Source organism: Poecilia latipinna, unplaced genomic scaffold, assembly GCF_001443285.1.
Source record: "Poecilia latipinna isolate Pla-1442-1.1 unplaced genomic scaffold, P_latipinna-1.0 Scaffold57, whole genome shotgun sequence".
In the NCBI taxonomy this organism is placed as follows: Eukaryota; Metazoa; Chordata; class Actinopteri; order Cyprinodontiformes; family Poeciliidae; genus Poecilia; species Poecilia latipinna.
The window spans coordinates 703717-726031 of NW_015112673.1; the positions used below are offsets into that span (position 1 = coordinate 703717).

A 22315-nucleotide genomic window follows, 5' to 3' on the forward strand; every position below is an offset into this window, starting at 1 on the left:
TATGCAGCACCTACTTTCATATTTTTGCTGTTTCTCCTACATGTCTTGTGGCCAACTGCATACAAGGCTCCTTTCTCAGCACTGACTTTCTTTATCTCATTATTCCAAAAAAGTCAGACTTGTTGTCAGATTTATTGTTTTTTGCAGGACAACCAATAGATATTCTGTTAACAGATCCTCCCACATGAGCTGTGGATCTCTGCAGCTCCTCCAGTGCTGGGTTTTGACAGCTTGAGAAAATGTTTTACAACATAACCTTGCTTTACTCTCCACAATGTTTTCCCTGATCTGATGTGTTCCTTGACCTTCAGAAAGACATTTGTTCACTAATATTTTCTAACAAACCTCTTGCTCTCCACTATTTGGGTGGCTTCTGAAGTCAGATGGTTGTGCTGGACATTAGTTAGTGGAATCAAATGTTTCACTTTTTTTAAATATATGAAATATTGCCAAAGTGGTGAAGTGGCTTTTCCTGTTATAGCCACAGTTTTCATTTCACATCATTGTGCAGTTATGAGGCACAGTGGCGAAACTTTAAACTGCTGCTGCGCAAGTTACTCAACAGGCTGTTGCTAGGTAACCACCCCTTCCTCAGCTTCCATGTTGCTAGGTAACCAAAGAATGAGTGAGTTAGTTGATTCCACCAACCTAGCTAGTTGGCTGTGAGAGGTTGAATAGCTAAAGTCTTTTCTCTGTCCTATTTCGCCGTCACCGGTAGATAAATTATTTTCTTGACAAATTTGCAGCACATCCAGGAGATAATTTTTCATCTTCAGCTCTTAATGGCTGAACCAGCTCATCCTTAACAACAACAGTCCAGATCAGCACTGATTGTACTGCTTCATAAAGGTGTGAGTGATGCGGCGCGTCAAACAGAAATCTATTTGATCTCTCCATTTATCTTTCCAGAAACATCTTGGTTCAGTGTTGGCCTGTCGGTTTCTAAAACTTGTTCAGGCTGATGTCTGGAATAGTGTTTACAATGTGTTCTGCCTTTGTCTCAGAGAATATTCTCCCTCATTATGCTTTGTTTTTCTTTTTCACATCCTTTGTGTAATTGTTGACTAGTTCAGAAAGCGCCCTATTGTCTGATGGTCACGCATCAATAATTCAGCTAAGTGTGACATTTTTCAAAGTGTCATAATACAAATGTCAATTAGATCCATTTATTGGCCTGTTTGTTTGCAGTAACAAATGTTTGGAGAGGCAAAAAAGAAAGAACTCTTAAGTGGGTCACATTTACTCCACCAGCTCTGGTCAACCTGAACCATAAAAAGGGCTTGGAAACCATATTTGGACCTCTGCGCTACCAGTTACTACCCTCTGTCAGAGGGGTACATCTTGACACACAGCTGCTGTCTGACCAGAAAGGTCATCTTCAGACTGTCTGGTGGTCTCTAAATGTTTTGTTCGGTTCTCAATTGGACTTAATACCAAATTGATAAAAGTTCTACAAACTACCTTGCAGAAAATGTTGGATTCTGGTCTCTACCTCAGGTGCATGAAGGCGAAACAAACAAAAATGTGATGGAGAATAAAAACCAAAAAGTCAAGATAAGTAAAACTGTATTATTATCGAAGTTGAAAATTAATTCTTTCAACATTCATGTTTAGATTTTAGGAGAAAAGAAACTAGATTAGAAAAATTACTGCAAAGGTTACACACATGAACTAAGATCATTTACTTTAACGAGTATTTCTTGACGTCCATCCAAACAGGATTTCTCACAACACCAATAATTATTTTATTTTCAGAGTCTTCCTGCTATTTTAGCTTAATTCAAGTCAGTTCAACTGATGGTCAGACTAATAGTTACAAGGTTTTATTCTCTGAAAGTAAAAACACACATTTGAAGGGAAGACAAATGAATACAGAATCTTAAAAAAAAATCATATAACAACGTACAATAAGAAAGAGTCTAAATAAAAAACCACATTCAACGGTACGCTCATTTGGTTTAGTCAAACAATACTGGAAGAGAATGACATCAGTCAGGACAACAACACCTTCAGTCGCTGGACGATGAAAACTTCTGCAGACCTTAATAACCTGCTACATATATGTTACAAGCTACATCCACTTTAGTTCAACTACCAACATGAAGTTTTTTATTCATCGGAGTGTTCACCACCTCACTCCAATGTCAGGTAATAAAATATTGTATTATTCTCGCCGTGTGTAAAATAGTCACTTATCTGATGTGCTTGGTCAAACATCTTTAAGGCTTTTTAAATATAAAACTATAATTATGACATCATCTTTCTATGGCAGGAAAATGTAAGACTTTTCTTTAAGCAAGAGCCCTCTGAGGTTTTTTTTTTTTTTTTTAAGTCTCTTCATTGGTAAGCAAAATACCCATTCCTTTTATTGAAGCAGAGATGTTCACAAGTCATTTTTCCAAGTTCAAGTCACGTCACGAGTCTCTAAATACTGTGAACGTTCTCACATTGATGCATGGCATAAACCACAGAGTTACTGTTATGGATATAACTCATTATTATGAGCCCTAATTGTGAGATACAAAATGTCTCCCCAAATAAAATATGAAATTGCTCAATGAATCAGGACAGTACAAATCTTTGCAATGGAGGTGAGAATTTATCGTATCGTTTATCATTCTCCTGATGAATTTCTTATCATGATAAGGATTTTGATCTATTGTTGTCATGATAAATTAAAATTATTGATGCTTAAAAAATACTGTCCTTATTGTCCAGATCAATAAACATTAATCAAATTGAAAATATGACTAAACGCAGTTACTGTGACCTTTGTGTGACTGGCGTTCCTTAAGTGCAGTATTTGTGTTTGTGGAGCTACAATTGTTCTGTCATACAGTCAACAGCTATTAAGTTAAACTGAAGTAATACATAGTTCGTATTGTCACTTTTGTTGATAAAAAATAATCACAATTGTACAAAATATTGTGATAAAACTTTTAAGTCTGTATTGCCCACCCCTACTTTTTAATGCTGTTACCAATCTAAAAAAGACGTTGGAGGTAAACTGAGTGCGTTCTCAAATAACCCAGAGTCACAGCTCAAAATAAGAGACATCCATATAGTCATTATTATGATGCTACATTAGATATGAACCAGTAGCTATGAGCCATTAATGGTCCATGGTCTGTAAACATCCCTGATTAATTAATCGAACGCAACCCTATTGCATCAGAGCTACGCTGTCGTCTTACTTACTGAACTAAATGATGATCAGTTTTAGCATGAAACCAAAACAGACCAACTTTAAACTTTACTAGGTATCATTATTAGTCATCTACTAAAATGAGCTACAGGTTAACTCTTCACCTCCATTAAATGAGACTCGAGTCCCAAACCTCGAGTGCAAGTCGAGTCTGAAGTCACCTTTACATACTCTGCATAAACCAAGAAATGTGTTCTCTCTCCTGGAGCTGTGAGGAAAGGATGACATGATTGAGTTTTTGCAGCTTGTTCTCAACATATCGTGTGGAAATAATGTTTATTTTCATCAGAAATTTGAGCTGGTTGTCATCAATGACAACCAGGAAAAAGTGGAAATGTTGTATTTTGTCAACTTCAGAACAGAGTTCTGCTCTTCACTTTGCTGTGAAGTTTGAAATGTTCTGATTTGGACTAAATTTGTTCTTTGAATAAACCGACAGATTCCTCAGTTACTGCAGAGAATGCAAAGTCTTTAAGTCAAAGATTTGAGTCTTCATCTCTGTGTTAAACTTGGCAAAAGAAAAAAAAAGAACTTTAAATGTAGCTCTCCTGCATTCACATTGAGTGCTTTACATTCTTTTTAGCATGCATTGCTACATGCAAGCAAAATAGCAGAACCCACAACATATATATATATTTGTACAGTAGTAACAAGGAGGAAAGACATTCTTGCTTTATGAATAAAATCAGTTTCAGTAGCTACAAGAGACAGTTTATTCAACAAACAGAATTCTGTCATGCGCAAAATAAAATCTAACAAATAAATAGATACAGTTTACTGTCGTTGCAGACTCCCCCTGCCCCCCTTACAATAATGCCCTTTACACCGACTTCCTCCTTAAACTACTGAACTCCTGGAAGCTGTGCTCAGGCGACAGTGTGCTTCCAGGGGAGGAGAGTCCAGTATTGTCCCTGGATCTCGACGAGCAGCCCTCGATCCTATAGGAGACTGAGTTGTAGTAAACTGAGTTCATGTGGCCTCCGTGGTGTTTGCTGCGGTTCACCACGGGGTCGTCACAAACCTCTGAGCGATAACACACGCAGGAGGAGCAGAGGGAGCTGACGCTCGTCTCCTCCCTCCGTCTGCCTGGCTTGATCCGAAAATGCAGCCTGTGCCTGCAGGGACTTTCCTGCCTCTCTGTGTCCTCAGCTGGGGAAGGGATGAGGTTGGTGCGACTGGTTCCCTCCTGCATGGGGAGGAAGAGTGTGCTGTGGCTGCGGCCGTGCACCATGCTGTCCCTGCCGGTCCTCTCCCTGCGGCTATCTCGGCTCTGTTCACCTACAACGCGGGGGCCGGTGGGCCCCTCTAAAAGACCCCTGTCCCTCTTCAGCGAAGCTCTCTCCTGAGCATCCCGTCTTTCATCCTCGGTGTTCATGGTGAGGAAACGCAGGACCACCAAATTGAGAAAAGCTCCGATTACCGTCAGCCCCACCAGAATGTACATGAAGCTGAAGGCGACGTAAGGCGTTTTCTCCTGGAGGTCCTCCTTCTTCTGCAGGGCCACAAAGTCCCCAAAGCCAATAGTGGTGAGGGTAATGAAGCAGTAGTAGTACGCATGGAAAAAGCTCCATCCCTCGAAGTGGGAAAAGGCTGCGGCTCCCACACACAGTGTTCCAATGCAGGACAGGAAGCCCACCAGGACCATGTTCTCCATGGACACCTCGGTGTGTCTGAAACCCAGGCACTGCTTCATTTTGTGGAGGAGGTAGCGGACGAACGTGTTCATTCTCTCTCCGAGGCTCTGGAACATCACAAGAGTGAGAGGAATGCCTAGAACAGCGTAGAACATGCAGAAGACTTTTCCTGCGTCTGTTCCTGGTGCAGCATGCCCATACCCTTAATGCAGAGAGGTAAACAGAAGGAAGAGGAATATTGTAGCAACAGTAGGCGGTACAGCATGAGGCAAATATTTCTTTGAAATTCAGCTGAATTAAAGTAAAACATCCATACTTCCAAAGAAAGGAGGGGGAAAAAGCTGCGCCCCAACTTACCTATGGTCGTGATGACCGTAATGGCAAAATAAAAGGAGCCAGCAAATTTCCACTGCCTCCCGGCGCGGTGGGGCTCCGCTTGCAGCACCACTCGCTCGATTTCGCGGTAATCGTCCTCGGAGAAGCGGTACTTCCTCTTCATCTCACTGCGCTTCTGCTCCAAGATGCGCCTGCGGGAGTTCTCCGACTCGGACTCCAGCGCGTCAAACACCGCGGCGCCGACCAGCAGGTAGGAGAACATGCAGAGGATGAGCGAGAGGGTCCGGACGTTCTGCTTCTTCATCCTCGGTGTCGGCATGGGGAGTCCGGAGGACGGAGGAGAGGTGGGGAGGCTGCAGTTACAGGTGGTGCGGCTTTTCAGCGTACAGGCATCACATCGGTGCTGCAGCCTGTTGCTTTCAACCAAAGCAGCGGAGGCGGGCAGGCAGGAAAATAAAGCCTGCAAGCGCGGTTTGAACGGTTTTCAGCGTATGTATAAAAATGCGCATGCAGCCTACCTGCTCTTGATGTGGCCATCTGTTTAAACAAGTGGCCCCGCATTACTTCATCGCATGCGCAAAGCAGCCTCCACTGAAAGGCTGTCCTTAATGTAGGTGTGTGTTTGGAGAGGCTTCAGCACCACGGACAGCAACCTGCGGATTTCAGTCAGTTGTAGACTTTGAAATATACAGTACCACAATGTCCCACTAATTATAATAACAATGATAGTAAACCTTTTTTTTTTTCAGATACGACAAGATTATTGGTTAAACAAACAAGACGCAATGCTTTACATTAACTTAAATTAAAAACAATGGAAGAAAAGCATGAAAAACAAGAACAACCGTTTAATGATGCCTTCTGTTTTCTTCTTAATATTACAGTGAGTTGAGATTTTAGTGGCTCTATTTGAGTAACACACAAAGATAGGTAAAATAGTAGTGGTGCAAAGTTTTGCATGTGTAAAATATTTAACCAAACAGTTTATTCCTATTGATTTTCGGTGCTCCATGATAAACTGTTCCCAACATCTGTAGACAACAGGAGATTTCTAATAAATTATTTCTTTGTAGTCAATGTGAGGTAAGACAGTGGCTGCAGCAGGGCGTTTTCTCATGCTAAATGAAAAATATAACGTATTTTCATTACAGAAACTAATTAAGATGGTTTATAAATTGTTCACACCGGGGTTTTCTGCATTGAGCTTGTATAACTTTTAGATTCATTGGTAACTGTGGATTGTCCTCAGGAGAGAGAGTGTGTGTCTGTGTGTGTGTGTGCAGACTGTACACTGCTTCTTGTACCGCTGGAGAGATGCATCATATGGATAGGTGAAGGGCACATTTTAATACTACTTTATTATTACTTTATTTTTATTTAATTTTGTTATTTTTGGACTTCCATAGAGGTGTCAAAACAAAATGCTAAACCAGCTTAAAGCTAAATCAAAAGCTAATATTTGGAACCAATTATTTTAAAGCTTCAAAATAATACACTTTTGATTTGTGACCAATAAAACTAAATTAAATGGTATTGCTGCCAGTTTTAATTATCAAATGACTAAGTTAAAGCATTTTATCCAAACAGATTTTAAATGAAAAGGGGGAAAAAATGCCAATAGAATGAATTCTTCACTGCAGTATACTGATAATGTTTACTATACTGATAAAAAAAAAGGATGAAACATTTTTTAGCATCACATTCTTAAAAGAATTTGAGTAGAGAAACATGCTGAGTTTTTATTTATTTATTTTCAATATTAAAGAGGTGGCACAACATGTGCAATGTGAGTGAACAAAACAGGTTGGCTAGATGCTTCCTTACTGTAGGTGATGCCGGTTGCCATGGTGACTGCACTTGTATCCGAGGCACAGACTTTGGCCATCAGTTAGGATGAAGCTAATAGAAACGTAATGATCATGGCTCTTGGCTGGTAAATGATATCATCAATGCATCACAGCTTTTGTTTTAGCCGAATGTGAGGAAGAAGAAAGAAGGAGGGAAAGAGGGAATGAAAGAAAGACAGAAAGAAACATAAATGAAGGAAGAAAGAAACAAAGAGACGAGGAAAAGAAGCTGCATCTGAATAATGCAGGCGGATTTTCACATGTTCTTTTGTTCTCACAGAGCATCCTGCTCCATGTGCTCCTGTTTTTCTCTTAAGTGGTTAAATCAGCACACTTATGTCCTTGTTTGGATTCAACCAGCTCTCCATAAATCAATTATATCTCAGCTGATAAGAGAGAAACCTGATGCGCCAACAGTCACCAATCAATCCAGACGGCTTTGAGTCACATCCTTTTCTCTGCCGACAGACGTGGGACAAAGTGAGGGAGGCTACACTGACTCAAAGAGATAGATGCTTCACTTAATGAGCTCTGCTATCTCTGTTCTCACAAAGGTACATTGCATTAGGACACGAGCACGCACACACACACATGCACACACACACACACACAAACACACACACATGGACACACTGTATATTACCATCTAATAATGAAACTTCACATGCATGCCTCACTGGTTTGAAATTTATGTTTATTTTTGGTTGTTGCTGCACCAACAACCTGCAGTTACTGTGTTTGGTGCAAAAGTTTTTGTAAATTTGATCTAATCCGCATAAAGGAAAAGTATATCCACAGGGTTAGAGACATACATTCACTCCACACTAATTTTACTTTAGGAACTTACAGAGACACCACAATTTTTTTGGCTGAGCACTCGTCTTTTCACAATGAACTTAAATTAGTTGATTTCCTGTCTCAAATCTGACTTATTGTCTATTCTTAGTAAGGTTGAAATGGAGATTTTCCAGAAGCCTGATGCTTGGCTGCTCCATCTGTTCCAAAACCATCTTTAAAGAAATTTTACGATCATTATCTCATCGGAAAAAACGTATCTAAATAACGTGTCTCCCATGAGGACACATAAAAAAAACCCTGACAATTATTAGATTTTCTTTGCCATGCTAAAAAGTTTGTAATAATATTCTTTGCAGAAATTTATTAAATATTAGCTGATATGTCCAGTTCGGCTAAACTTTCTGAACGTCCACAGATTTTCTAAGCCATTTTAAAGACACAAGAGACATTCAGTGGACAGAAGATATTTTTCCTGTGTTGAAGAAATGAAATCTGTAATAATAATAATAATAATAATAATAATAAAAACTCTGACATTACATCTGGTGTAGAAGTAAATCTGACAGAACGGATTTGTAAATGAAGGCGGCGCCTGCAGGGCAGGCCATTAAAACCCAGAAAGAATCTCAAAAGAGATAAACGTGTAAATTGTTGGCTTTTCACCAGGAGGCCCATGCAGAGATACTGATCTGCTGGTCGCCTCTGATTAAAGAGTGGGCAGATTATGAACACCCGATAAGACTTTTTGGAGCAGAAATCTAATTATAAACTTCTCAAGAACTAATTTGGTTTCACTGACGAATTCATCTGGCTGGGAAGCTTAGCGGTGATTGGGAGAGGAGATGCTGAGAATCTGTTGTGGAGCTTCCCTTTGCCTTTTTCAGTTTCTCATTTCTGCCGTGTTCAATTAAATATGGAAATGTGTAAAATGGACAAATATAACACTCATGACATGCTTTACTTATAAAAACTGGATGGAACAGGTCGTTAATATACATGGTTTTCAGTTCTTATCAATAAAAATAAAACAGATGAGCACACATCACACATTCACTCCCATGTGAAAGATGAATCTACATTATGCTTTTTAGAGTTTGTTTTGTAAAACTATATTTTCTTCCTTCTTCCCCCTCAGAAGTTTGCATCACAAGCATGAAAAATATGGGGGGGGGGGTTTCTCTTAAAGCACAAACTTCTTTAAGTAAAATTATCGTTCATATTTCAGAAAAGTGTTCTGGCATGTTAATTTCATTTTGATCATATTTTTTAACATTAATCTGAAACAACTAAAACCTGCATGGAAAGATTGACGTGGAAGAATTTAAGCTGCGTTAATCAATATATACACAAATAAAACTTTTCATTGCTGCCAGCAGAAACTAATTTAATCTCTTTACAATAAAAACGTATATTGAAGTATTAAGTGGTTGTTTATTTTTATATTGTATATTTCCAGTTCAGATGATTGTTACTTTACCAAAGTGTGGCCTTGATTTGGACTCTAAAATATCATTATCACTCAACTCTTCTAGAATAGATGAACCAAAGAAAAGTAACTGTATTGCTTAAAATCTCTACTGAACTATTTAACTTTCAGTAAAATACACATTCAACACAGAATAGAAAGGCACTGCTGCCTGATTTGCTATCATAACATGTATTTTAGTGCCACTCAGTAATATTTCTCTTAAAAAGCAGTAAAGCATGGACCAAATAAAAAAGAAAAATACACATAAATTTCTTAGTTTGTGAGTTTTGCAGCTCATATCTGGTTTCTAACGCAGTGGAGTCTGACTGTGTTAGGAAGGATCCCCGCCGAAGCGCGTTCTGACTGATTATAGTCTCACTTGGTGGTGAGAAAATTGAGTTGCTGCAGAGTAACAAATCACCTTCTAAGTTTGCTGCAACTCAATTACAACTTTGCTTGGCAGCTTTTTACCACATGCTCTAAATAGACTAGTAGGCCTAAAAATCTAACCTGCATTAACATTGAGCAGCTAGGTGTAATATTATAAGTCTGAGTCTTCACTGGAAATTGCCATTAATAATAATTGATTTTTTTTTTTATTGTCAGCTTTATTATTATTCTGCATTTTGTGTATAAAGTTTTCCGCTCAGCAACATTAAACAGAAAAGGGAACGTTTGTATTTCAGTGACCGAGACGTTTTATATGTAACGTGAATCTGAGCGAATCGGATCCTCTCGCGTTCGCTGATCTCACACAGAGAAAGGTGACGGGGGGTTTATGAAGCAGAGGCACAAAATAACAACAGCAAACACTCAGATGCCTGCAGAGCCCTGCGGTTACCACAGTAACGGCGAGCAAAAATAGTAACCCACACCAGCATCTTTTCAACACCGAATCCCCAGTGATAACACAGGATTCTATTTATACCCTCTAATGGTGAAATAAGCCGGTGCATAAATGTATCAGTCCAATTACAGTCAAAAGATGAAGAACGTGGAACAATTACATGTTGCCACCTCTGATATCCTCGTTTCTGCTGCCGGCTCTTACAGCACAGCCTCTCATGGCGAATAGTGAGGTCAGATTTCAGACTATAAATGTGTGTGTTGTACAAATTATGTTTATGTTGAAAACTTTGGATCAATCTCAAGAAAAACTTCTCACATTTAATGATTTTACAGAGTGGACTTACACTGACACTGCAAAATACAGAAACAGAGCTATGTTACCATTCTTTATTAAGTACTTATTTGGATTGTATGCACAAGTATACACAGATATTTCTACAATTAAAGAATTATCCACCCTTAGGCATCTTCAGCTTAATTTTAACACTTGCCCACAATTTATTAAAAAAAATCAAAAGCTAAAGCATAGTCTTGCATGTCATTCATCAGGCTGTGTGAGAGCTTTTGGTATTAACAAATACTTTCAAATGTGACAATCAGGTGTGAACAAACACTCAACTGTAGTAAAAGAAAACATGATCTATCATAATTTGAACTTCACAAACACACACACTATTTGATTAAGTATCCAAGTAAATAAAAGGAGGTGGCTGAAGGATGACAAGAGAAAGAGGAACTGATATTGATCAGGTAAAAAAGAAAGAGATGGAAAATCATCTCCACCAAATTACATTCTGGTGAACAATATGAGTGTTTTCAGTCCCAGAAGAGGTTCACAAATGTATGGGGGAATTTTTCTGCCATGATCCAAGAGCACACATTTTCAGTCTGAAAAGCAGGATTTCATGTCTTTTGCTATCAAAACTTTTAATACTTTTGCTTACATGTTTATTTTGAAAGCAGGACTTCGTCTTTCTTCTCAAAACTTCTCCTCGCTCTCAAGACTTAGTCTCTGCGCCGACTCTCTGCTCACTTACGAAACATTTTCCGCTTGTTTCTAGAACAAAAATGCATCGTCGCCTAGCAACCTCTCAGCCAATAGAAAGAAAGTGTTGCACTGGGTGCGTTTGATCCCTTCTAGTGGGTGTGCCTGTGTGGTCACTATCGATTGTAGTAACCTGCGCCACGCACTGGATGTAGGGAGTTGGTTGGGTGAACAAACTCCTGCCTAAGATCAGTAGCTGTTAGCGATCAGTAGCACACTGCTAGCGGATGTTTAGTGTAACATGGGGCAGAAAGCTCAGGTCGTCGTTTCTCCCTGTGCTCTTGTACTGTGGCAGAAAAATTTCCCCATACAAATACAGATTATTCCAAATGTAAGAGATGGCTAAGCAGAAACTGAGAGCCTTCAAGATTAATATACGTTCTTCCTGGACATCAGAGAGACACAACTGTAAAATAAGATTAAATATGAAAACAACTCGGAGTAAAATATTAATATGAATTGAAATCAACATAAAGAGTAAAACAAAAATACATCCAAATAATTATAAATAAATAAATTAAAAATTATCAAGCACAACAGACTGCAAAAAATGTGTGGTAGACAAAGCTTTTTACATCTTGTTTAAAATCTTCTCCTTAATTTTTTTCTTCAAATCCATTCCATCAAATACCTGCTACTAAAAGCATTTTCTATTATCTGGAGCAGTATGATTCTACTCTAGGTTTCATTCATTTCCTCTGTTGACAGTACCCTCTTTATCTTGATCAGCTGTTTATTGCTGTAGAGAATATTATCCACAGATCCAGGCTACATAAGGAAGACAGAGCATGCACAGCACAAATAAATGCTGGTTATGGGCAGAAATGCCATAAATTACAAGTGTACACCAATTCTGGGAAAAGTTGATGGATGCTGTTGCACTGACTTCCAATTTCTCCTCTAAACTCAGCTATTGTACTGGATTTTCCTGAGAGTGCATCTCTCCAAAAGGATAGAACCACAGTAAGCAGCTGTAGTCACATTACAGGTACATCTCAAAACATTTGATTATTATGAAAAAGTTTGATGCTTTTTGTCACTCCTTTCAGAACGTGAAACTCGTTATAGTCTTTACACAGAGTGAAATATTACAAGCCTAACAAACAAGACAGAGAGACACTGGGAGTTTTCAAAACAAATTCTTAATTCATTTAAATATGTATAAACATATAAAGAGGCTGCACAGTGGCGCAGTTGGTAGAGCTGTTGCCTTGCAGCAAGAAGGTTCTGGGTTCAATTCCCAGCCCCGGTCTTTCTGCATGGAGTTTGCATGCGTGGGTTTTCCCCACAGTCCAAAAACATGACTGTCAGGTTAATTGGCCTCTCCAAATTGCCCTGCAACAGACTGGCGACCTGTCCAGGGTGTATCCCGCCTCTCGCCCAGAACGTTAGCTGGATATAGGCATCAGCAACCCTCCCGACCCCACTAAGGGACAAGGGTGTAAAGAAGATGGATGAAATATGTAAAGAGCTCTAACCCTACCCTGAATGGTCTGTAAATTGGGCCAAAAACTGAGGTCAACATAACAGACTTCAACTCATGTAGTAACACCTGTCTACTTATGTGTAGTGTTCTCAACCAGTCCAGTCCGTTCTATGGCTGATGCAGATCTCTTCTCTTGCAATTTGAATTCCTTCCTGACTTTCTAGGTCAGAGCAGCTCAGTGCATTTCCTGTTGAGAAAAACATGTCCAAATAACATATTTGTTATTAACGAATAACATAGTTATTATCCCTACTCTCCCCCAGTCTCTTTCTAAATACCGACCTTAGTTGAGTTTAGTAAGCTCTGCAGTGCTCAGATGTTGTTCTGTTCTTATGTGACCTCTTGGGAGAATCAGCCGAGCGCTCTTGATGTAATTTGGGCAGCCTGGGAAGGTCTACCTCTGTTTTATGTTTTCTCCATTTGCAGGTTGTCTGGGTTACTTTGAAAATGGCTTTGTAACCTTTCCAAGAACATAAAAATTGGTTTCCGGAGAAACAGAAGAAAGTTGTGTGGTCTGATAATTTAGATTTATCTTGTTCCAGAGAGAAGGGCACATCAGGGTACAAACCGATCTGCATAAAGTGATAATTTACAACCTGTAAATTATGTGTATTCCAACATCATTTGCACTACAACATCATGCATATATTTTGATATTTGTACTGCTGTCTGTACTGTTTACTAGTGTTTGTTCAAGTGATTACTGCTCTTAGATACATTATTTATGATCTTCATAACAATATTCTACCTTGTCTGTCCTTATTAACACTTTAAACAGTTTTTCCTCAGTCAAGGATTTAAAATCTCAACATAATTGAACCTCATTTGAGTTTCAGAGATAAAACAACATGGATAGAACATTTAAAGTTAGAACTTTAACAATTAATCATACTATGAATATCTACTATCACTTCCATTTGGAGTTCCTCATTAGATTTTATGGTTTTTGTTTATGTTGCACTTTGTAATTTACTATTAAATAAAATAAATGAGCTATTGCTAACTGCTTTATTTGTATTCTTTTTCATTGTTGCATTTTGTGTATTAGATGTGTGAGAAGAAATCTACATCTTAATCTTGAAATTAGATCATACTGTTTGAGAGGAAGTATTTAGTCTTCTGCTTCAAATTTAATAGAGACCAATAAAAAGAATTTGCAACTTTGTTAATGAGACTGAGAAAACTTTGGATATGTAAATATAATCAAGTGGACTTATAAATTCAAGAAATACATTTATTCAAATTTGAAATGAGACTGATCATTATGAAAGTTGTGATTTTGTGTTTCGGTTTGGAAATAGCCTGTTCTAATATTTTTATGTTTTAATTAAAACATTCCTAAATTTATTTATAAAACAGATTACACATATTTTATCTATATGGAGTTATTATACACTTGACCTGCATGTTTTTGCTGTGTCGTTACATAACTGTGAGATGGAAAAAATAGTTTTTTTTCTCTACTTAAAATAAACTGTCTGACTCAGCTGATTTGCACTTTAACACTTACAGCCAACACAGAAATTATATTGCCTTCAAGTACAGTCGTAAATCTGAAATTAAAAATCCTTGGAAAAATACTATTAAGAGTGCCAAATAGAACCACGTTGAAATAAATGATCTCTTTAGTCATATGACAAGAAGAAGTGATTAACTCAAATAAATCGTTTTTGACGGTAAACTTTAGATGAATTTAGCTGGGTTGATTATTACTGTCAGTTACTCCAATTGTAGTTGCCTGACGATCATCAGAAAGGCGAGTTCGCATTGGAGACTCACTTTGTAAGAGTAGAGATTTCTTTGCGTTAATATAAAAAGTACCTAATATTTAAGTACCCCTTTTCCTCAGTAAATCTTTTTGTTAATTGTCACATTTCCTACTCAGCGCAAGCACGTGAAGGCAGCGTGATCACTGCAGCCGTTATACGACGGAAGGCAACAGAGACGGATGGTCAGGGCCGTCCCCGTCTCTAACCCGAACATGAAAGTAGAACTGATTCAAACCCGGTTATAGTACCGAACCAGGTTACGATTTTATATACTCTTAATTTTTTTTTCAATTACAAAAAAATAAAAAATGGAAGACGACTATGTGTGTGAATACGACTCGACATGGGACACAGAGAGTGATGGAGACGACCCGGCCGGAGAGAGCCAGAGCCGTCGGTCAAATCAAGACAAAAACAAGTCTTCCTGGGCAATAGTAAGTGCTTTGATTGCAGGCCAGCTCAGTCTTAACGCGCAAAAACCCTGTCCCGCTATCTTTCACTTCCGTTTAGGCACGTTCTGTAATGGAAAAGCTAATGTTAGCTTTTCCCTCACTGCTGCAACCTCGCTAACTAGCTAAGCTAGCCATTGTAACTTCCTTTTTTAAAATATCTGGTTTACGTTTTATTATCTAAGCTTCCGTTTTATTATTTATTAAAGAGCTTTTCAGCTTCATTGTTAAATAGATTCCTTGCAGATCACATAACCAGAAGTCACGATTTGTTCCCTGCTTTTATTTAACTTGCATAGTTTTGATGCGCTAATTAGCTGCAACTAGATGCAGACTAATTAGATTTTTTTTCATTGCAGTGGCATCACACACCCAGAAATATGAGGGCAGCAAAAGACATGCAGAATTACAGAAGAGGATATCCTGTAAGTAATACATGGCAATTAAAAAATCATTTCCGTTTAGAGCAAGTAATGATGAGCTTTTTTAATACTTACAGAATCTAACAGATGATGATTGCTCAGAAGACAAAATGAACAACCTACAGTTCTACCTAAACAAGTTTCCATCTGCTCCTGATGGTAACACAGTTATTTATTTATTTTTTTTTTAAAAAGATTGGTATTTGTATTTTAAAATGTTTTTGTTTGGTTCTAATTATATATATATTTTATTTTTGGTACAGATATCTATATTGAGTCCTTTCTTAAAGAATGGAAAAACGACTACAAAAAATTGGAGAGGGTTCACTCTTACATCCAGTGGTATGTATTACACGAGTGTTTAACATTATTCGAATATACTGGAGATACACAATACTGGTTTCTATTTAGTATTGCAATTGGGAAAGACTGTTTGGATGGAATATTTCATAGGCTGCAGGATGCAGTCTCAATGCAACAAAAAACAGAACTGCATTAGAAACAAAGCAGCTGCACTATTTTGTCATATTTGCCGTTTATCAGAGTTTCCCAATGCTGGTTCTTTGGCCACACTGCCCTGCAGGTTTTAGCTGTTTTCATGCTTCACCACACCTTTTAAAATTTGAAGGGAAATGAAGTTTAAGCTTTAGATAAATTGATTTTCTCCAGATGTGTTGGAGCATTTAAAAGACTCTGCCTTGAGGACAACGGCGGACCAATGCTGCTCGAGCTTTTTTGGGGTTGAACAATTTTAATTCTGACGACACCATGTCAAGAAGTAAAGCGTTTCCTGTGTGTGTAATGTCAGATCTTCCTCAATCATTAAGCCAAATCTGTAGATAAAAAGACAAAAATATATATTTTTAAATACATTTAAAGCTATATATGTTTGGATTTGACATTTTCTGCATTGTTGTTAGCTTTTTGGGATAAAGAAAATAGAAATACTTCATTTTATTGCGTTTACAAAGATCAGCTTGTAGCATATCCATAAATCAGTTTCAGTAATTGCCGTTTCTTCTCTCTTCAATCATCTACGAGGTTGTTTCCACTACGAGAACCAGGGGTTAATTATATGGCTTCAGAGCTCACCAAGAAGGAAATTGAGGTAAGTTACTACTGGACTATGACTTTAAACAGGTTTGTTGCTCTTTAAAATTTAGGACTGCCATATTTTTTAAATGACCTAATTGTCTTTTACTTCCTGTATTTAAATATTTACTAAAAATCAGCCAATGTATAAACATTTACTTTTTCAGCAAAAAATGTAGTCTACATGACCTTGAAATTCTGCAGTTCTGTTAATTTTCAACATTGAGACATGATATTGGTGTTATTTCAAAGTTTTATTTTAAGCTGTTTCACAGAAAAGGGTTTATTTAAGTATTAAAATGTTGACAAAATTCCTAATATAAATAAATTCCCTACCAAAAAGATTCCCTACCAAAAAGATTCCCTACCAAAAAGTTCATAATACATTGATATCTATTTGCAACCTCTTTTTTTTTTTTTTTTTACACAACTTAATTCAACTACTAACTGTTTTAAAAAAAAGCTGCTGCTATCAACTGGGCTTTTTGGACTGCAGTGCAAAACAAGAGATGGTACAAACTGAGGAAAAGATAGATCAAGTGTGTGTTAAGCTGGTGTGGAGGCGTTGGGAGGCTGCAGCCTGCTCTCTTAACAGCCCTGTAATAGCAAAACCACATCTATGGACACGGTGAACGTGTTCACACTAGCAATATTTCCTGTTTGTAAATATTGTATGCTTGGAGTGCTAATTTTTCGTTTGTAATAAAAGTGTTCTTATGGGTACTATACAAACTGTTGTTTCCATGCAGTGCTTTCTACATTGCATGCTGGATATAATGTCATGTAATCCTCCACATCTATTTTTTGGACATTTTGAAATTCAGATGTTTTATTATTCAGTCATGTAACTCACCTATCCAACTACCTTGATTAGGTATTTTCACTTTTATCTTGATGTACTTATTTCTGGGAATCTAAACTATTTGCTTATTGCTGAATCCTTCTTCTAGAGCACAACATCATGTCATAAAGGAGAAGAGATATAAAACATGTAAATAATTTAGAGCTTTTACTTTGTGCTTAGTGAAGAATTAAATCATTGAGGAAATACAAAAAATAGACTGAAATATTAAACAAATTTGTACATTTGGTTCTCAAAATAAAGCAGGTGTGTCTTCATCCATTTGTGTTTTATTATTAGCAGCTATTGTGGCATTAGTTTGGTGTGGAGTGCTTTAGATAATAGGTTGCGGTTCATGTATTTTTTTGCCCTGGCACTTTACAAACAGCTATAAAAATACATGAGTGGATCCTCTTCTGAATGAGAATGGAAATTCCTGCTGGTGTTGTTTATGTGGCTTAATTTGACACAAACTGGTTGCAAAGTTTGCAGATGCGAACAAACAAATTAAGGCCTCTGTGTGAAACACTAAGTCAGTTTAAAATGTTCAAATTCACATTATGAAGCAGGTCCTACACGGCGCTCTTGATGAAAAATCAACTAACTCATCGCGTTCGGCCTTCATCAGAGCCATTGTAACCTGTTATCTTCCCTTCACCAAACTGTTGAACATGATGAAATCAAGTTAGGGAGATAAACTAAATGTAGAAGACTTTTCATTTATTTAAAAATGTCAACTATTTTCTATATTTTTACCTTTTACATTTACTTTCCATTTTTCTAATGTTTTAATTGTGATTTTTTTTTTTTAATTAGTTTCTTATCTACCCACTTACCTCCACATTTGGATAACTTATTTCTCATCGGCACCAAGAAGCCAAATGTACGACCCAGAAAAGTCACAATATCTTATACATCAAAAGACCAATGGGATACTAAAACAAAACAGCAGTGTTTCTATGATCCTCGTCTCTTTAAATCTTTTGAATTTATGCACGTTTTCAACTTAAAAGGCTTTCAAGAAGAATGAGGATGCCAAAAGGAGGCTGGTGGAGGCGTATGAACTCATGTTGGGTTTCTACGGCATACGTCTGGTCAACAAAGAGACGGGGGAAGTGAAGCGTGCAGAAAACTGGAAGGAACGTTTTGGAAACCTGGAGAGGTAAACACTGATTTCAGTAAATTCTCATATCTTGATGGTTTTGTCAGTAATTCCAGCTTCATCTGTCTGGTGTGTTGCAGAAATATGCACAACAACCTCCGGATAACTCGCATCCTGAAAAGCCTCGGGGAGCTCGGCTTCAAGCACTACCAGGCTCCGCTTGTGCGCTTCTTCCTGGAAGAGACTCTGGTCAAGAAGACGCTGAGTAACGTTAAGCGCAGCGTGTTGGACTACTTCCTGTTCGCCGTACTGGAAAAGCAGGAACGCCAGGATCTCGTGCGCTTCGCTTACCACCACTACGAGCCGAAGGACAAGTTTGTGTGGTGCCCCAGAAAGATCCAGAAACAGTTCAGGAAGAGCCTCAAAAACAATGACGTTGTCGGGAATGGAGACGGGAAAGAGGACGTCTCGCACAGTAAAAAAGACGGGGATGCAGCAGTGCAGCAGAAAGAAGATGGGGTGAATAATGTTACCAAGACTCCGAAAGGAAGTGATAAAATTAAAGACAAGAGCAAACAGGCGGAGGAGTCTGATGAGCCACCAGCAGATTCAGAGGCTGTCGGGAATGGAAACGTGGACAACCTTGGAAATATGAGCAATGGAAATGAATTTCCAAATGATGATGACGACGACGACGATGAAATGGATCAGTCCCCCAGTCTAGACGGCGGCATCACAAAGAACGAGGCCACTGCAGACAGTGAGCAGAAATCTACCAGCAACGCCAAGGACGCCGTTCAAGATCTGGACGTTATGCAAACCGGTGCTGATGGAGAGACTGAAAAACCTCCAAAAAAGAAAAGGGAAGACGACGAGGATCTGCCAAATGATGACCCTGCTACTGCTGCCGCCGGCCTGGTGCAGGAAAAGGCTGCTCCTAATAAATCTGCAGGTCAAACAAGCCCTTCAGTTCACACTCCTCTTAAGACCTCAAAACACTCACCCTCTCTGTCTTCTGAAAGGGAGGAAAAGATCCCAAGGACGGATTTTATTCAACCGTCGGATCAAAAAGAAGACGAGATGTCGCAGGAAAATAGTTTGGCTTCAAACGGGATGCAGAGCGGCAAAGACCTGGAAGGACAGAGCAACGGGACTGAGTCGGAGGACGTTCCCATGGATTCAACCCCTTCAAGCTCCAATCACAACGAGGGAGCCTCATGAATAAGTAGTGACAGACGGAAATTCATATAAACTTAGATTTTATGTATTAAAAGGACCGAGTCTGACAGGACATTTTCTAGGCCTTATTTCTACTATATTTGATGTTAAGCTATTATTCATTCTTTTCACTTTAAATGAATTACGGTATTCTACATTTGGATTTCTTAAAACTTTCAAGACAAAAACTGAAAAGACCAAAAGCAGCAATACGTTAATCGGATGCCATAGATTTAATCACATGAAGTGGTTTCAAAACAGGAAAAAAGTTCTCTGATGCTGAGATTCGCAGCTGTGATGAAAAGAAGTGATTTAATTGTTGTTTTATGTATATTTTTATCAGCTGAACAAGGCAGTCGTTTAACTAAAATAGATTTTTTTCTTTGACGATGAAACATCGGACAGATTCACTACATACAGACGTGCATCCCAACAAATTTGAACATCATGGAAGAGTTTAATTTATTTCAGAAATTCAGTTCAGAGTTAAAAACGTACCCTGGTTTCATATATTCCAATATTCTTACTTGGTTTTAATTTTGAGGGTTTACATCTAATAAAAATCAAAAGTTCAGTTTCTTAGAAAATTAGAATAAAAAATGATTTCAAACATAGAAAACTAATCACACTAAAATGTAATGTATTCAGTTTTTTGTTTGAGTAAGGGTGAGAAATTTGGGATATTACATAAGATCAAATAAAGCATTTTTTATGTACAGAAATGTTAGTTTATGGTCTACAAAACCATAGGGAAGACTGCTGACTTGATATTGATGCGTCCACAAAGAGGGTCAAAATGCTATTCAGATTGTTGTATCCAGGCATATTGATTGAAAGTTTAGTGGAAGAAAAAAATGAGATTACATGAAGCAGATCTAGTATCAATGTTTTAGCCCTAATTAGAGCAACCTGAGCTTCCTTAAAACATCAGCACAGGCTGGTTATCTTCACTGATGCAGTAATTCATGTAAAAATATCCCTAAGCAAGGATTGGAGTGTTTATATAGATATAATTTATTAAAAATACTTTTTTTTTTTTTTTACTTGGTCTTATGTAATCCCCTATTTTTAAGCTGAATTTTGCATTTTTATTATCTGCCACAATATTTAAAATGTGTATGTAATGAATATAACTCAAATTCAATTATTCAAATAAATGAAGTTTAAATTTATTTAGATGCACCTCTTTTATGCTTAGGGTGGAAATTAACTGCAGCAGAAAACTTAATATCTCTGCATCCAGATTTAAATGCGGGTCAAAAGGGGGTTTTATTTCATTTTAGCCACATTTTTTTGCACTGAGATTTAACTGATTTTTATGAACTTGTTTCTCTCTTTGGGCTGTTTTTGTGTTTGTAAAACAATGTGTTTTTTTTAAATCCTGCTGTTTAAATGAAGTCGAAGTCGTATTTCAGAAAATGCTGCGCATACTGTATGCTGTCATGCTGATTTAGGAAGTTGATTGAAGCTGAAAGCCTTGCCAAAAAAAAAAAAACACAAAAAAAAACAAACAAATGTGATGAGACTGGTTGATTGTACAGTGTGTTTGTCTTGAATGAAACGAGAAATGCTTTGGCTGCAACTTAAACTCTGTATGTTCCTTTGAAATCGGTGCAGTCCATGAAAATGGAAGATCCGGTGTGATCAGGCATCCTTTTATATTTGCACTGATTTCTGCTATGACTTGTTGAAGTTGCTGTATAATTTTACCTGAATAGACCTTTACAATAATTTCCCAGTTACACACTTGGCTGTTATGAGAACTGAATAAAGTCATCCTATTTTCTGAAAATGATCTGTTTGAAGTTAAGATTTGTTAAAGTCCAAAGAACCTTTAATGCTTGTTAACTTGCTGCTGACTTATCTTATATATTTGAATACAGGGTCTCTTTGCTAACAGCAGCCAGAATGTGTTGAAAGTTAATTACCTAAAATGACTGGAGTTTGATGCAAAAGTAAAAAAAATATCACTTGTAGTTGCTCAAGTTAAGTTTAATGCTGTTCTTTTTTTGTCTTCAGTTTATACAGGAAACTCATATTAATCAAACTGCAGAAATCATGAGAATACTCTTAAGCTAGTTATGTGGTTATTATATTGTGTTATGCCAACCTTACTGTAAACTCCCATCTATATTACTGAATTTTGTTTGCAGTATAATCTCCTTTTCTCCATAGATACAAAACTCAGAACTTATCTGTGCTTGTGAATCATAACCAGGTACAAAGTTTAGCTAAAGGAAGAAACAAGAGTGAGAATAGTATTAAGGCAGGTCAACAATCTATCACAGGACAAACGACAACGCACATTTACTCTAACCTAAGCACAGTTTAGAGAGAAAATGAACCAAACAGTCATGATCATGGAGGAAGCTGGAGTACCCAGAGAGAACCCACTCATGAATACGGAGTCATGAAAGACTCCAGCCAACTGTGCATCCGTCCTACGGCTCAAAACATGTTAATGGATTTTCATTCAAACCAGTTTATTTTTTTTTCCAATCCCTTCAGGATCTTTTATAAAATTAAAGTCTTACTTATGCAGCTCTTCAAGGACATTCTTTTCCATCAGGAGGTCAGGACAGTGAATACCTAAGAGAAAATGATGGGAAAGTCAGATTGATTCAGAGATTTAGAGTTTTTAAAGGTGAACAGTTTTCTTATTTTGATCAGGTCAGGTTGTTCCTGACATGAACTTTTTGCTTAATCTCTTTCCACTTTGATGTTCACTAACTTAAGCATGCATACTCTACTTTT

The 22315-nt window shown here is 37.7% G+C and overlaps 2 protein-coding genes across 2 annotated transcripts; one reads left to right on the plus strand and one right to left on the minus strand.

Annotated features, from left to right (window-relative positions):
* Window positions 1-1795: 1795 nt before the first annotated feature.
* Window positions 1796-8889, minus strand: kcnk15 (potassium channel, subfamily K, member 15). Its single transcript, XM_015054801.1, has 2 exons — window positions 5197-8889; window positions 1796-5041 (listed from the first exon to the last, which is right to left on the minus strand). The coding sequence occupies exons 1-2, from the start codon at window positions 5492-5494 to the stop codon at window positions 4026-4028; spliced, it is 1314 nt and encodes a 437-aa protein (XP_014910287.1). The 5' UTR covers window positions 5495-8889; the 3' UTR covers window positions 1796-4025.
* Window positions 8890-14034: 5145 nt separating this feature from the next.
* On the plus strand, window positions 14035-21356 carry ogfr (opioid growth factor receptor). The gene is made up of 7 exons (XM_015054825.1): window positions 14035-14871; window positions 15246-15311; window positions 15386-15467; window positions 15572-15650; window positions 16350-16416; window positions 18255-18403; window positions 18484-21356. Exons 1-7 carry the CDS (start codon window positions 14746-14748, stop codon window positions 19562-19564), a joined length of 1650 nt encoding a protein of 549 aa, XP_014910311.1. The 5' UTR covers window positions 14035-14745; the 3' UTR covers window positions 19565-21356.
* Window positions 21357-22315: the final 959 nt, after the last annotated feature.